We start from the raw sequence: 16958 nt of genomic DNA on the forward strand, positions 1-16958 counted from the left end.
TTGGCATACATGCCAACCATTATGCTTTTGGCATAATTGTTACGCTTTTTTTTTCACTAAATTATGCCTTACGCGTATCTGTTCGGATTACACGTTTTCGGTATATCCCCCTCCCCAAAAAATTAATAATTTGTTTGCTTATGCAAGTGCCTGTGGAAGCCTTTACTCCATTCCCATACAAGCGCCTTTGGATGCCTCTACTCCATTCACATAATAGCGCTTTTAACGCTTCTACACCATTCTGATGGAAACGTCTTTCGACGCCTGCTGTAAATGTCAGCCAATTTTGGGCAGGTTTTCGTAGCACCATCTTTGGGAAAAACCCCTATTACATACTACATTCATTGCTGCAAATGACCTTTGTGTCAGATCACGTGGTCGCTCTTTATGCTCTGGTCGAAATTTGCTATTTAAAGTAACTGGGTCATATTCTCCACTCTCCAAAATGGAGTTCGCAAATTTCGTTCAGTACTTGAGTTCTCACGATTAGAATCACAACTATGAAAGCTTCAATAACTTAGGTAAAGGCTCTGATATTGCTGTAGGCAGCAATTAGTTTTTATAAATTATCAAATTCAGATGACTTAGTGATGTAGACGCAGACAAAGAACTTGTAAATTTTGAGTATGAGAAATGGCAGCTAAGGTTGGTCACACGGCTTCACTGACTTGACGGTGCACAAATTCTCTCAAGATTTTAAAGCACATAAAAAAAAATTCTTCCTTGAAAAATAATTACACAGCTATAACGATCGGACTTTACTCTTAAATTTTTCCACGCATAGTAGATGTGAACCAAAGATGTAAAATGGTTAAAATTGCTATTAAACGTAATATACACTTCACTGCTTAACAGTTAACAGGCAGGCCTATGTGTATGGAGTCGAATAGGTAACAGGTTTTCTATCTATAGCGCACTGCACTCAGTAACTTTGCTACATGTGTATCAAAGAGCTAAAAAGCCGTACACTCTTTTTAGAGTCTGTGTAAGAGACTTTGACAATGAAAAGGGCAAAGTTAGAGTGCTCTTCTTTCATTACCAGAATTAACAGTAGATTCCACTGGAGAAAACATTTTTTATTTGCTTGATAATGCTTTGAATAAACATAACTGAGAGATTGTTAACTATTGTTAACAAAAATAAAACTGAATTCAGATCCAGGCTCAGTAACCCAGCACTTTATGCTCTACTACTGTGCATAGCAATCATGGTCTCAGCTGGTACAAAGTGTTTTGAAATGCAGTACGAGAGTCTATTGCTTTTTAAAGCTCAAAGTGTTATATACAAAAACTTGAAGCAGTAATTGATGTTAAAAGTCCAGAGGGATAAATAAATCATTTTGTACATATGCTCATTTAATTTTTATCATGTTATGTGTGGATTACTCTTTTTCTGCTCGGATTACTCTTTTTGTCCACTTGGATTACACTTTTTCCTTGCCATGGATTGGCACCAAGTCCAGTGAGTCATGATTTACCCCTTCCATTGATGCCATGTCAGCATACTCCTACTCAGGGCCTCTCAAGTATCAAATCCACTTTTGCCTATTCATTGTTTGGATGAATCTTGGGAGATTTCTTGCCTCAGAAAAATATACTCCAGATTCTTTATCTGTCTGAATCTTGCTCTGCTCAGTCTTTTGTCGTAGAGTGAATCATGTTAGCTTGCTTGGTAGAGTATTGGACTCGTATTCAACAAGTCACATGTTCAGTACATGCCCAGGCCGGCCTGGGCTGGTGACCTTGTAAAGTTTTTGACATTTTGACCAAGCTATTTTTACCCACCAGAAGTCAAGCAGACTCTAGGTGTATTCAGATATTTTGATGAAGATACAGGCAGACCTGTGAAAGCAAACAGTGGGATCTAACAAGAAAATATATTTGCTGTTGTAACTAATTACTTCACAGAATATTGTGTACTTTATTACATGCTTAGTGTGACTTAGTGAAATAGATGCCTCAGGACCAGGACTGAGCCTGAATTTTATTGCAGCATCCAGATCAAGACAATTTTTTCACCAGTCATAAAATCATTTAGGTAATTTCTTTTTGCATTTTTCTGTATAAATAGTAAAAGTTCAGCATGATAAAATAAATTAAATTTTTTTTTGCATTTTGTCTGTTTACAGGTGTAAACACATGGGACAGGATTAGGTGTTTAGGTTGTAAGCATTTCAAACTGACCACACTACCTGTACAATTTATATGGGGTGCAATTTGGGCCATATATTGCAACTTGTTTTCATGTTAGTCTTGCCAAACAGGTTGACTGAGAGAGATAAGACACACGTAATCAGTGATGCAGATGCCATAAGTATTGGTGCTAGTGCTGTCTCTTATGACAGTTTCATTGGCACCAGTCCCAGACCAACACAGTGAACTCCTGGAAATAACAGTTCTCAAGCATGGACAGATCCCCAGCCTTGTTCATCATCCTGCTTGACCAGCTCAGTCATCACACCAACCACAGGAGGCATCTTTGTTACTCAATTCTGCCAAGTTAGAGATCTAAACACATGAGTGCCATCTTTCTTTTTCTATCCAGCGCGGTTCAGTGAAGATGTTTTCTGGCTTCTGCCTACTGATTTTTGTCCACTTCTGTTCACAAAAGTTCTTGCAATCATCATTCTCTTAAGTCAATAAGTACCAGCTTACCTTTAAAAAAAATTGCCACAGTCTTAAGTTGCTGACATCCTACATCACTGTGAGAAGCAGCTCCAAGACCCAGCATGCCAGTCTTTTTGCATCAGTAGCTCCTTTCAAATTTCAAACAACTGCTCTGGTGGCCTAGTGATTAGAGCATCCACCTCGGATGCCAGAGATTGCAGGTTTGAAGCCCGGTCAAATCATACCAAAGACTTATAAAAATGGTACTAACAGCTACCTTGATAGGTACTCAGCATTAAGAGGCTAGTGTTAGGACTGGTCGGCCTGGTGTCAGGATATTGTGACTGGGTGGGACATCATGCTACATGTCTGCGGCATGATGCCCCATTGCTGGTCATCACTATAAACTGCCACACTGCAGACATCATAGCGAATATGACTGAAAAATAGTTAAATCTCCATTAAAAATCCAAATCTCACACACAGACAGTTCAAACTGGCTTTCTATAAGACCATGCATACTGGTATTTTCCATTTTGAAGTCCCATCAATCAATACACATTGCAGGCCGGGGTTGTCGAAACCTTCCTCTGTGCATATAGATTGGAAGTCCTTCAACATGCAACAGATGGTTCAGAATGTAGAAATAATATCCTGGGTTCAAGTTTCTGGCTTGGCCATGTGGGTATGTGAGAAACCTTGCCAGCAGCTTCCTGTGGTTGGTGGTGGTTTCTTGAGTTTTGCCTCATCCTTCACCAGTTATTCAGGCTGCCATATATAGCCTATCTTCTATTGTGTGCTGATCCCCCTTACACACACAAAATCTGTTTATGGCAAGATTGAGAAGGACAGAAAAAAGGCAAAGAGGCAAACCTTGGAAGTCAGCAACCCAAAGCATGCCACATTTTTCTCAGGATTAAAGAAACAGGAAGAACCCAACTGAGGCATGCCAAACAGGAGACTTTCCTCCAAGCATTTTTCCTTGACTTGAACTAAGTTTCTAAAGGCCACTGATAAAAAAGATATAGGGAGACACATATTTGTTTCAAGCCAGTCAGTCTTCCAGCAGAAAATGATGACACGTTCACACTACCCTTTTATAATTACCAGGTTGATTTTGCCATGGACTAATAGAAAGTCTGTCCCAGTGACCCTTGGCTCTTGCAGTTTGGCTTGGAGGTCATCCAGATCATATTAAATACCCCTCCCCTGATTGTCAAAGACTCCCTTCTTTTCTCTGCAGTTGAAAAGGGCAGTCGATACTGTTCACAACACGAATTCAACAGGATCTTATTCCATACTTTTCCTATTTCCAAAAGTCATTGAGAAGTTTCATCTGCTCTTAGATTAGAAATTATCAGCTAATTCATTTGGGCAGAATGGAGACACTGTGAACCATTATTGGCACTTTTCAGGATGGGGAATGGGAAGTCAGCCTAGACCTCCAAAATGCATGCCTTCACATTTGTATTCATAGTTATTTCTGGCATTCCAGAGATTTGCTTACAGGACACTATACCATTTCAAGACACTTTCTTTCCATCTGAATATCACTTCGCAAGTCATTACAAGAATCATTGACTGAATTGTGTCACACTTCCAACCCACCTTCATGTCTGTGACATTCAGCTACCTAGGTAACTTTATACAAAGCACCAGGTAAACTCATGTATTTTGTATCAAGACAAGAAATCACTTCTCTTCTGCACGTTGTAATCCTTGTCACCAAGGACAAGTTTGATCTTATCCCATCCCAATATTTTATTCTCTTCGATATAGAGATAGAAACCATTGTAAACCAAATCTGCCTTCCTCAGGAATGTGCCTTGAAAATCATCTTGATAATGTCATCCATTAAGTGACAGAGAAATCGCTGCAATGATAGGACCTCAGTTGATTTATATCTGATAGGAATTCCACTGTAGGATCATCCAGCTTCTAATTAAATTCTGCACAGATGCCATCATGTCAGGCTTGGGGACTCACCTCCTGCCTTCCTTCCACTGAGTGGGAATGGTCCCTTCAGGATCCACTCATAATTCTCTCGGAGACTGAGGACATAGTGGATGCCTTTTAATCATTGCAGAAGATGTGGTCGAGAAAGAACAATCTATCCAACAACTAAAAAGTCATCAATTAAATCAAAAGGCAAGAGGGAACCAAATCCCCAGACCTCTGCTTTCAGGTTTCCAGTCTAATTAATATTAATATTAGCAATATTAGTATTCAAGTTTATTTGTCTGTTGCGTCTTTACACTGGATATTATTCTTTATTGTAAATTATACAATTCATATATATATATATATATATATATATATATATATATATATATATATATATATATATATATATAAAATTGGAAATTATCAGTCAGAATGACCCCATCACTGTTGCATTTTGTTTCATACTTTTCATTCAGATTTGTTTCAGATGCATATTTTCATTGAAATATTTTTTGGGATTCCAGCTCAGCTTGCAGTAAAGACTCTCCTGGACAATCTGATTCAGTTGCAGACATTATTGTTGCTTCAAAATATGGAAACTAAGCATATTGTGAACAGTAACCAGTCAGAAAAGATGCACAAAGGGAGGTAAGCTGATAGTACAGATATTCACAGATTCAGACTTCATTTGTGGTTGGTACATTCTTTATTGTTGTACATTCATTTTTTTCTCCATTAACTTTGCATTGTTAGAATCGTGCATGTTTTTCCATACTGCATGACATATCTAAAAATAGTATTTGTTAAGTATTACCTTTGATTGTAAAAATGCAATGTACGTTCATGTAGCAGACACTGGAGCTTTAGATTTATTAGATTTGTTTGTGGATGAACTTAACAAGATGTTTGGTCCATTTCAAAGTAGAGATGATAAAGTTGACAATGTGGATGAGTTAATTCTGTCACAAAAGAAACTGTCAAGCAAGCAAACAGATGAATGTAGTATATGTATTGTTCACAAGAAGCATGAGTCATGCAGTATTGAAAATGCCATTCTGATCATTTAAACAGATATTTGAGAAATATTTATTTGCAAATTGAATGGTTCAGACTATGAGCCATGCTCTTAGGGTCAATAAAAATATGCTTACCTTTTTGCATCTTGAATTTCCTTTCTGCTTATCAGAATTACACGAGTTCCAGAAATTGGTACACACCATGAAATTTTACTGTAATTTTGACTACATTTGCAACAGAAATCACTTTCTCCTTACTGCACTCTAAACAAAATTAATGTATTATTCCTTTGCAAACAATATTTAATCCTGTATCTGTTTGATGATTTCAGTTAAAAGAATTCTTATTTTTTCCTACATTATGATTCCAAACTATCAGTGACAGAAACAAGTGCAGCTGCATCAAGGCTAGTCCCTCCAATCACATATACATCATATGGAATTGACCCATCTAATAAATCCAGTCCATTACATCTAGAAAAGCAGAATTTCATTGGATCCACAGAAAAACAAAATCCCTCCATTCTAGACCAAGAGCAAAAATTGTTTCAATGCATATTCATTCACATTTATGACTCAAAATTTCACTTTTAAGTTGACAAAAACAAGATTTATTTTTTAAACAAATGACTGAGCACACAATACGCTACCAAGTTCAAAGGTCACTGGATAGTACTATGTGTGCATTAATACTGCTACTGTGTATTGTTGAACCTACACAGTTGTGTATTTACTTTGGAATCAAGCATAAATTCATTTACTTTTGTTTTTTTATTATTAGTGAGACTTAGTTAGAAATGCAATATGAGTATTTAATAAAAAGTTTACTACCACGTTTGTATAGGAAAATATGAATTCATTTTTTCTGAATAATGCTGCACTCCTAACATTGTGCAGTATTGCTCAGAAGTACTTGATCATATTTTCCCATACAAATGCAGTAACCTATAAATATTGCATCAAAACAAAATAGCCATGAAAAGATGTATTGGATATTCTTACAGCAAATCTGTCAAAAGTGTCATTATTACTTTCCTAAGCAAGTGGTTGATTGGTTGATTGCAGTCAGTATTGCATATGTGTAACTCCATGTCATCTGACAGTTTAGTTTTTAATGAACATTCATGAAAGCCATGTCCACTTGACTCATTGGTATTTTTGTGCATGCATGTAATATGTGTATATGGTCATTACATCACCCTATTTCCTACTTAAAAAGTCAGCTAGACTAAATGCATATCGTTATAGAGCCAGGCTGTGTTGAACAAACGGTCAACAGGTCTGTGTACAACATTTGTCTTGTAGTACACTATACTCAGAATTAGATAGCATGTGACCTATTCATCTGTTTTGACCCAGTTTAAAATCAGTTTGTATATCTTCTTCTGCAATCATTGCAGCAAATCCAGCAAAGCTGACGATGAAGACGATGAAGAAATCACCAGTGAATCTGACATGGAAGTTCACAAAACGTCTTCCACAACACCATCAGTGTCCAGTCCTCTAGCAAAGCCAAAAAAGAGGAAGTTACAGATAGCCGAGTTCCCCGAGTGTTTGGAAAAGAGACATAAAGCATTTGCTGAGTTTAGGTATAGCTTTTGTTGGAATTAATAGCAGGACTGTACTATTTTACTGCAAAATAATGGCAAGGAAAATTAGGTGGCAGGGTTCACTGAGGTGAGCAGTGAGTTAGAACGCATGTAGTGCATGGTGCCATGTACAGTTACCAAACAATTTAGCTCATTCATCTCTTCTTTAAATATGTTACCCAGGCCAAATACATAAGGACTACATTCACTAGCTTGCAAAAATCCAGCCCTCCAAAGCTAAAAATTATGCTTACCATGCTTTTTGGATTATTTAAAAACAGCATGAGTGCTAATAAATTGTCTTCTTGTCAAGACAGATGTCAGACAAGAGTGGTCTTTCATCGTATTGAAGGATTAGTGCCAGATTCTATCCGTTACCAACTAATACTTCCACTAATGCATGTTCTTACAAGAAGCCACACAGATATCCTTCACCTTGTGCCTTTTCACCACTATGAGTTATCTTCCGAGTTTTCTCGCCTCGGGGAAGTGTACTCCATCTGTTACTCAATCTTATTCTCTATCATTATACACAAATCTTTTGCACCCTCAGCCTACAGGGATCTAACCAAGGAACTAACCAAGGACCATGAGGTTGGGATATTACCAATACTATCGCATTTAAGCATAAATTCCCAAGCTAACATCATTTATACCATGGAGTGATGGTCAGAGAAGACAGTCTTCATTTATTATCTCAGAGAGCTCAGTTTGTTTTAGCAGCAGAACTATTTTCCCATGTGGTACAGCAATTTTTTAATCATGTGGATTACTCCACTTCTACTGGATTAGTGGGACCAAACAAATTTGTACCAAAATACTTCATTTTATTGACCATTTCTCTTCTTTTTCTACAATTAGTGTGTGTGTGTGTGATTAGGATTTTTAACGTAGCTTTTACAATTTTTCAGTCATATCGCTACTATGTCTGCAGTGTGGCAGTTTATAGTGATGTCTAGCACAGGGGCATCATGTAGCATGATGTCCCACCCAGTCACATTATCCTGACACCAGGCTGACCAGTCCTAACACTAACCTCTTAATGCTGAGCGCCTAGCGAGGCAGCTGTTAGTACCATTTTTGTAAGTCTTTGGTATGACTCAGCCGGGCTTCGAACCCACGACCTCCTGCTTCCGAGGCAATCTCTATATCTAAAGAGAGATCACTCAAACCTGACTTTCATCTCAGCAAGCAGATGATATTGGTTCACATTCACTGCTAAAACAAGTCAAAGGAAATGTTGAATGTCTCTTATTAGCACAGGAGGGCTAAATTTGCAAGGTATTGATTGTACTCCGAAAATGTTGGGAATACTGTTCTGATACAAATGCTGATAGGGATCGACATAGTACCAGTGCAACATGATAGTACGGGTTAAAGGTTAACAGGCTGGGTCAACTGAGTACATTAAGTAGATTTTACAAGGATTTAGTTTTTTGCTTCAGATTTGATTACACTTCATTTCATTCTAAACTGCTAGAAAATGAAAGCTAGTGTATTTTTGGTAAAATATTTCTTTGCTAATATCTTAACTGAGAAAAATATTTTAGGAGTACACTGACTGAATGTGAATGCTATGATTTTCAGAGATAATACCATACAGAAATGGAATGACAAGACAAGGCTGGCTGGAGGGAAAATCAAAGGAAAATCATTCAGTGCATTTGAACAATCTGCACTGGCACAGATACAGCAGGCAAGAAATTTTTTAATTCTTTTTATGCCCCACTATCATCGTGCTCCATGGCATAGTATCACTCTTCTCCTTCCATCCAACACACCTTGTTTAAGCTTTGCATTTTGGTCTTTCCAGGCATTGTGGTGGCCCCAGGTGGCCAAGTGGCACTTGCTTTTACAGATCATGCACACATCTCACCTCTGTCCGTGGGAGTTTGAGTCTCAGTTCAACAAATGTGGGTATGTGAGAAAGCTTGCAAAGAGCTTCCCGTGAATCTGTGATTCTTCCCGAGGTCATCTTGGGTTCTTTATCCACCGGATATACTGACTGCCAAATATACCCCATCATGTGCTGAAAAATGGCTTTTGAAAACTAGCTTCAAAACAGAATCAAAGTCAGGTATTGTGGTGGGGTATCCATGTTCCACTGACACATTTCTAGTTTATTCTTTTCATAAAAATAAAAATAAGATTTGTTCTGATTTTATACAAAGTACATTTAATTCTGACGTTGTACAATGTGGCTCATCCTGAAAGTTCTTTACTTAGCAAGTGTCATTTTAAATTTATCAGTTCCTGCAAATATCATTATACTGTAAGTTCAGTTTTACTTGTAAGGTACTAATTTTTATGTAGGTTGTGGCTGGACAAGCACATGCTTGTAAGCCACCACACAGTTTCTCATCACTGTAGATCCTAGAAGAAGAATATACCCAGCTTTTCATCAGTCACGGAAAGAATGAAACTTTTCTAATTTTTAAATTTTCAAAACAAAAAAAAAACAGCAGGTTCATTTTCATTTTATTTTAACTTATCCTGAGAATTGAAAATAAAGGCTAGCTTTTTGTACGTTTTCCTTTTTAGCATCAAATTAAGTTTTTATCATCATTATTTAAAACTGTCCGGAAATCTGGCAACACATTCTTTCAGTCAAGGTGTTTTCCACACAGGAAAGTAACACTTTGGCGTGACTGATAATAAACACCAATGACACATCAGTGAAGAGATTTTCATTATCGTAAAATAAAAAGGAGATAATCCTTAACCTAAGATAATCCTTAGTCTGAGTTACTCAACAACAGCTAATGGAATAGGTGTTTTGTCATGATTATTTGGTGACAGAAAACTTGGATGGCATTGTTTTGGGTGCAGTGAACTTGAAAATTAAGCTGATTTATAAATGAAAACCACAGAATATCAGTTTATAATTAGCTGTTTTGTTTTTTTATTAAGTACATGTAAATTTACTTGATCAATCAAAGCTGAAACTTCAAAAGTCGGAATGAAATATTTAAACTTTTTAAAACTTAATGCCATTTGGTTTGAAATTAGAAATATGTTGAAAATGATGCTTGAGTTAAGATAAATCTTTCAAACAAGTAAGTAAAGTTACAAACAAGATACACAAGGATCCCAGGTGTGTTGTCGATATCAGCAGAAAGCTATGTCATCATAGCCTACATAGAGGCAAAATATGGCATTGTTTAAGTTAGTTGTGCAGTAGGTCAAGATACACTTGTTGCATACAAGTGAAATACTGCAGTGTTTAAAACTGATGTGCAGTAGGTGTCAAGTCAAGATACACTTGTTGCATACAAGTGAAATACTGCAGTGTTTAAAATTGATGTGCAGTAGGTGTCAAGTCAAGATACACTTGTTGCATACAAGTGAAATACTGCAGTGTTTAAAATTGATGTGCAGTAGGTGTCAAGTCAAGATACACTTGTTGCATACAAGTGAAATACTGCAGTGTTTAAAATTGATGTGCAGTAGGTGTCAAGTCAAGATACACTTGTTGCATACAAGTGAAATACTGCAGTGTTTAAAATTGATGTGCAGTAGGTGTCAAGTCAAGATACACTTGTTGCATACAAGTGAAATACTGCAGTGTTTAAAATTGATGTGCAGTAGGTGTCAAGTCAAGATACATATCCTGCAAACAGGAGAAATACTGCATTATTTAAAATTGTTGTGCAGTAGTATTTGAGTCCAGATAAACACTCCAGTAAGTCCAGATACCCACCCTACACACACAAGTCCAAATACACAACCTGCATACCATTGAGATACTGCATTGCTTGATACATTGGTATCCAATAGGTGTAAAGTCCAGATACACACCCTGCATGCAGGAGAGATAGTGCATTGCTTAACATTGTTGTGCAGTAATAAATAAATCCAGTTACACATGCTAGACACAGGCAAGAGACTGCATTGTTTGAGACATTTCTTTCCATTAGGCCTTAAGTCCAGATACACACCAAGTATACAAGTGAGATACTGCATTTAAAATTGTTGTGCAGTAGGTGTTAAGCCCAGATAAATACATTGTATACCAAATTGCTTGAAATGCCAATGATTCACAGTAAACCAACAACAGAGGAGCCTGCAATATCATGTAATGTACAGAACAAACTTCCAAGAGACTGGAATCTCCTTCCTAAGCTTTTCTTTTTAAGTTGTCCTTCCTTGTAAGTTTTCTACTACATGTGACCCATTGTCATTGGATCACCTTCAGTCATTGGCAGTTGTAGTGATTTTGTATACAGGATGTGATATAACAGACATTGTTTTGTTTTGCCTAGATTCTGAGTGACAAGGAGCGACTGATAAGGAGAACTCAGCTGAAGAGATCAGTGTACCAAGTGGTGGGGCAACCCGAGAAACTAGAAAAAGACGAAGATAAGGTGAACTATATAAAGAAATGATTTTGATGGGGAATGGAATATTCACAAACAGTAATTACATAATTAAGCATTATGATTATCAGAGACATGCTCTTTACAAATATATGCTGTTTACAATAAGTAATTATATAATTGAACAGTTCAGTTACCAGATATGCTATTCACAAACAGTAATTACATAATTAAGCATTGTGATTACCAAAGACATGTTATTCACAAACAGTAATTACATAATTGAGTATTGTATTTACCAGAGACATGTTATTCACAACCAGTAATTACATAATTGAGTATTGTGATTACAAGAGACATTTGCAAACAGTAATTAACGTAATTAGGCATTGTCATTACCAGAGACATGCTATTCACAAACAGTAATTACATAATTGAGCATTGTGATTTCCAGTGATATGTTATTCACAAACAGTAATTACATAATTGGGCATAGTGATTACCAGAGACATGTTATTCACAATAAAAAGCATATTTTTATCAAATATCCTATTGTTTAATTGAATGTTAAATGTTGGAAGATAGGATGAATATGTTGTGAGATACCGATGATTTTAGATTGAGGCTTATTTTATATGGAATTTTTAATTTGTTTGGAACAGTTGAAATTATTTGGTATGCGTCACAAATTTCTTGTGGGTCAGAGATGAATACAAGATATTATCACATAACAAACAAAAGGTTTTCATCATTAAACAACCAAAATTGAGCATCATGAGTAGACATAATCCAAAACAACCTGTTCTTTAAATATTGTGTCATGTGATGTGATGATAGTATACATTTAATTGGTTATTAAAGGTCATACCAATAATATCATCTAATATAGATTGCTTTTGAACAGGAAGGTGAAGATCCATCATCGTCCAAAGATAATCTGCAAGACTATGACCCCGAAATATTTGATGATGATGATTTCTACCACCAGTTGCTTAGGGAACTGATAGAAAGAAAAACATCAGAAATTAGTGATCCCATAGCTCTCAGCAGGTAATGCATGTGTCACTTAAGTTTTATTAAAACCATTACTAATAAAATGAGTAAGTCTGATTGAAAAACATGTAGAAGTTTGAATGGCTTTAAATTAATTATATCATTGGTGGTGCTGTATCGGAGTTTTAGTTTGGTAATCAATGCGAATGTTAATATTACTATATATATTTGCAAGTAAAATCACACAACTGTGCAGTCCCAGATCTACCATTGCATAATGCACCAGCAGATCTAGGTATATGCAACTTGTTAGGAGTAATAAGTACAACAAAAAAAACATGGACCCTGATATGCTGGCACATTTTATGCAATAACAGATCAGGATCTATGTTGTTTGCTGTTGAACTTGACATATAGATAAGTATATATTTAACTTTATATCTTTGGAATCTAGAAATAATGATCTTTTTGTTTGTTTTCCAGAAATTAGGAAGGTAAATTGGGAAAATATTACCCAGAAAAAGCTCCAGAGATTGGGTTGGGTTGGAGCAGAACAGCAGCTTTGCAATTTCTATTTTGATACATTGTTAGGCTAGTGACAAAAGCCATATACGTCATAGCTGGAGTATCTTCAACAGCAAGCATGCAAGTGTCAGTGTGTGTGTGATTTGGATTTTTAACCTAGCTTTAAGAGTTTTTTGTCATACTGCTACGATGTCTGCAGTGTGGCAGTTTATAGTGATGTCAAGTACTGGGGCATCTTGCCGCAGACATGTAGCATTATGTCCCACCCAGTCACATTATTCTGACACCAAGCTGACCAGTCCTAACACTGACCTCTTAATGCTGAGTGCCTAGTGAGACGGCTGTTAGTACCATTTTATTTTTATAAATCTTTGGAATGACTAGGCCAGGCAAGTGGCAGAGCATAAACATGTCTTCTTTAGCTGGTAATAAGAATGGCAATGAATTTACTTGCATTTTGCCGCTTGAATTTCCTCAGAATGTACCTTCTTAGTTCTGCAAATCCAGATAACACAACCAGTGTCATCCTAACCAAAACTTGATACACACTGCAAAATTGTACTGTAATTTTGACTACATTTCCAACTGAAATCACATTCTCCTTACTGCACCCAAAAGGAGATGAATGTTATATGACATCTTTTTGATAATTTCAGCTAAAAGAATTAATATGTCTCATACATCATGATTGCAAACAAGCAATGACAGAACAGAAGCAGTGGTTTGGTTGATTCAGTGCCAGTCCACTGCTCAAATCACATGTACATCGTATGGAGTGACTCAGCTATTTAAAAAAATCCAGTCCATCACAATCTGAAAAGCAAAATTGAGCTGGATAAACAAAAAGAAAAAATCCATCCATTCCAGACCAACTGGAAGAGTTAGTTTCAGTGTGCATTCATTCACAGTATGACTCTAAATTTGAGCTTAAGTAGACTAAAGCAAGAATATTTTAAACTATTGTCGTGTACTTGATGACGATCAAAGGCCGCTGGGCAGTGCTATGTGGGAATTAATATTGCTACTGTGATTGATAAATCAACAGTTGTGTATTCATTTTGTAATAAAGCATAAATTTAGTTACTTTGTGTCTCATAGTTTATTCTTTTTTATGAAGCCTTAGGTAGAAAAACAAAATGAGTATATCATTAAAAGGTTACTGCATTTGTATGAGAAAATATGAACTCATTTTTTATATATACTAATACTGCACTCCCAGTGTCGTGCAGTATTACTCAGAAATATTTTCCCATATAAATCCAGTAACACGTATATCATTTAAGGAACTGCTAGCATGAACACAAAAGATGCCTATTTACCATCTAGACCAGTTGATGAATGTTACTCCAAGCAGAGTAGCATGTTAAATGGTACTCATTTCTATCCTATACCTGGAAGCTATCCAGAAATAGGTATTATTCGTCTTAAGGTACAAGCCTTATTTCTACGTTTCCCCTTGAGACCAAAGTATGACAAGCCTTATTTCTACATTTCCCCTTGAGACCAAAGAATGACAAGCCTTATTTCTACATTTTCCCTTGAGATCAAAGTTTGACCAGCAAACAATATTGTCCCCACTTTGAACACCTATTTGCATTTGGCTTGTAGTATTTAAGTTTTCCATACTCTTTCAGACAATGGCTTGAGATTCAGAAGCTGAGGAAGAAGGTGAAGAAAAATGTGGATACAAAGGCTAGTAAAGGCAGGAAAATTAGGTAATTAGGGCCCCACTCAACAAAGTCAGCAGAGATTAATAATAATAATAATAATAATAATAATTATTATTATTTTTATTTATTTCTTAAATTTGTTTTTAATCTATATAATGAAGGCAAATTAGTTAGTACCTAATACAATATTTGACATTCTACACTCGATTTAAAAATAAATACACATACAGACACTCTCACATGTATACACATCTACACACACACACACAGAAGTTTGTTACCTGATACATTGTTAGTATGAACATGTACGTGCAGATAATATGAAGGTAGGGTAAAACATAGTAGAATAATTAATATATACACAAAGATTTCCTTGCCTTTATTTCTTGTATTCTAGCCTTATCTAAATACCTCTGTTTGAACTTCATTTATCTGCTGATATTGTGTTTTAACTTTATTTAGATCCCTCCATTTGAACACCTTGACTGTCTATGCTGATTGTGTATTCTAACCTTACAGATACCTTTGTTTAAACTCCTATGGTCTAGGCTGACCTTGTGTTCTAACATTGTCTAGAAGCTTTGAAAACCTACTGTCTCTGCTGATCTTGTGTTCTAACATTGTCTAGATAGCTTTGAAAACCTACTGTCTCTGCTGATCTTCTGTTCAAACGTTGTCTAGATAGCTTTGAAAACCTACTGTCTCTGCTGATCTTGTGTTCTAACCTTAGATGCCTTAGTTTGAACACCTCTGCTGTCTGGGCTGATCTCATATCCTAACCTTATCTACATGCCTTAGTTTTAACACCTGATGTCTCTAAAATTCTTTTGCTCATATACAGAGAATTCCATATTCTTTACCATTATGTTGGAAGAAGCATTTGCATTTTTTTCATTGTTTAGGTAATTTTACATTTTTATAATGAGCAGATCTCATTGTGGATTGAGCTATTGTACTCAGAATGTTTTCACAAATTAGAAGATGTCCATTAATTCATTTGTACATCACTATAGCATTATATAATTCACCATTCTGTGTACAGTAAGCTAATTCATTTTAGGAAAAAAAGTGGGTAGAAGTTATATCAGTGGGGGGCATCCAGTATGATTCCTGCAGTTCTTTTATTTCGTTCACTACTATGCCTGGTACAGTTTCCCTGTATTAATGAATGGTTGTCCATAACAGATAAAATAAATGCATTACAACACAATATGCCTAGAGGTAAATATTTCCAGAGTCTACTTAGTAATGCTATATTTGATGAAATATATTGATATACAGCTATCTATATGCTTATATGACAACAAGAAGTTTTTCATATTTCACATTTTCTGTATATGTACCACAGCTGCACACACCAAGGCTTGTCTTGTGTAATCTTTTTAATTTTTTGTGATGAACTATTCACAGTACATTTTGTCTTAACTTTATTTATTATTATTCTGTTGTATTTTGCCCAGGATTCAGAGTTTGCCATAACAGAATTTAATGTTGTTTCTACTTCGTCAATGCATTTTTCTGATAATGAGTTTTGAATCATCAGCAGTTTTGTATGATTGCTTCGCAGTGTCAGGGAGGACATTAATAAAAATGAGGGGAAAAAATGACCATATAAAGGATCCTTTTGGTAAACCATATCTGACAGTTGGTACTTTGATTTATCTCTATGATGGACACTTGCTATGTTTGATAAATCAAGTAGGAAACAAACCCATTTATTGCAGCTTAAAATTAGATTTTTGTTTTCTGATCAACAAGATCAAAATCCTTTCTAAAATATTGAAATATCACACTTGTTAAATTGCCTTTTTCAGTCATCTTGATAATACTTTATGAGAAAAGGAAAATTGGTAGAACTGATCATATGCTGTGTTATCCATTTTTCATGTAAATAAGTATTGGTGCAACAATATGCCGTTATATTGCAGTTGGTGTACTTACTGCAATGTTCTGTGTACTGTTATACTGCAGTTGGTGTACTTACTGCAATGTTCTGTGTACTGTTACATTGCAGTTTGCTGTACATACCGCAATATGGTTTTGTGTATCACAGTTTTTTCAGTCTTGCTTTCATCCAGCATTTCTATGTATACATGTCCAATTTAATTCAAGAACCATATTTCTTTTATTCCTAGATGCATACTTAGCATGAGATTACAAGAGAATATAAATCAAAATGCACAGTACCATTATTCAAGCAAAGTTTAATGGGGTGGTGGTGGTGACAAGTCAAGACCAGGGGATATGTTTGCAGTTATAAATAATAATTTATAAACTTCACTTTCACACTGTCCTGTTG

At 35.9% G+C, this 16958-nt stretch overlaps 1 protein-coding gene across 1 annotated transcript in view; it reads left to right on the plus strand.

Moving 5' to 3' along the window:
• Positions 1 to 16958, plus strand: part of LOC149785273 (protein AATF-like) — a 46635-nt gene that overhangs the window by 25630 nt on the left and 4047 nt on the right. Inside the window, exons 7-12 of the mRNA XM_089979141.1 lie at positions 5075 to 5198; positions 6967 to 7155; positions 8743 to 8851; positions 11418 to 11519; positions 12376 to 12521; positions 14624 to 14704. Of these exons, the coding sequence (XP_089835267.1) occupies positions 5075 to 5198; positions 6967 to 7155; positions 8743 to 8851; positions 11418 to 11519; positions 12376 to 12521; positions 14624 to 14704 (751 nt within the window). The remainder of the gene's footprint in view (positions 1 to 5074; positions 5199 to 6966; positions 7156 to 8742; positions 8852 to 11417; positions 11520 to 12375; positions 12522 to 14623; positions 14705 to 16958) is intronic.

The sequence above is a fragment of the Sinohyriopsis cumingii genome, chromosome 13 (assembly GCF_028554795.1).
Source record: "Sinohyriopsis cumingii isolate HCF-2022 chromosome 13, ASM2855479v2, whole genome shotgun sequence".
NCBI classification, from domain to species: Eukaryota; Metazoa; Mollusca; class Bivalvia; order Unionida; family Unionidae; genus Sinohyriopsis; species Sinohyriopsis cumingii.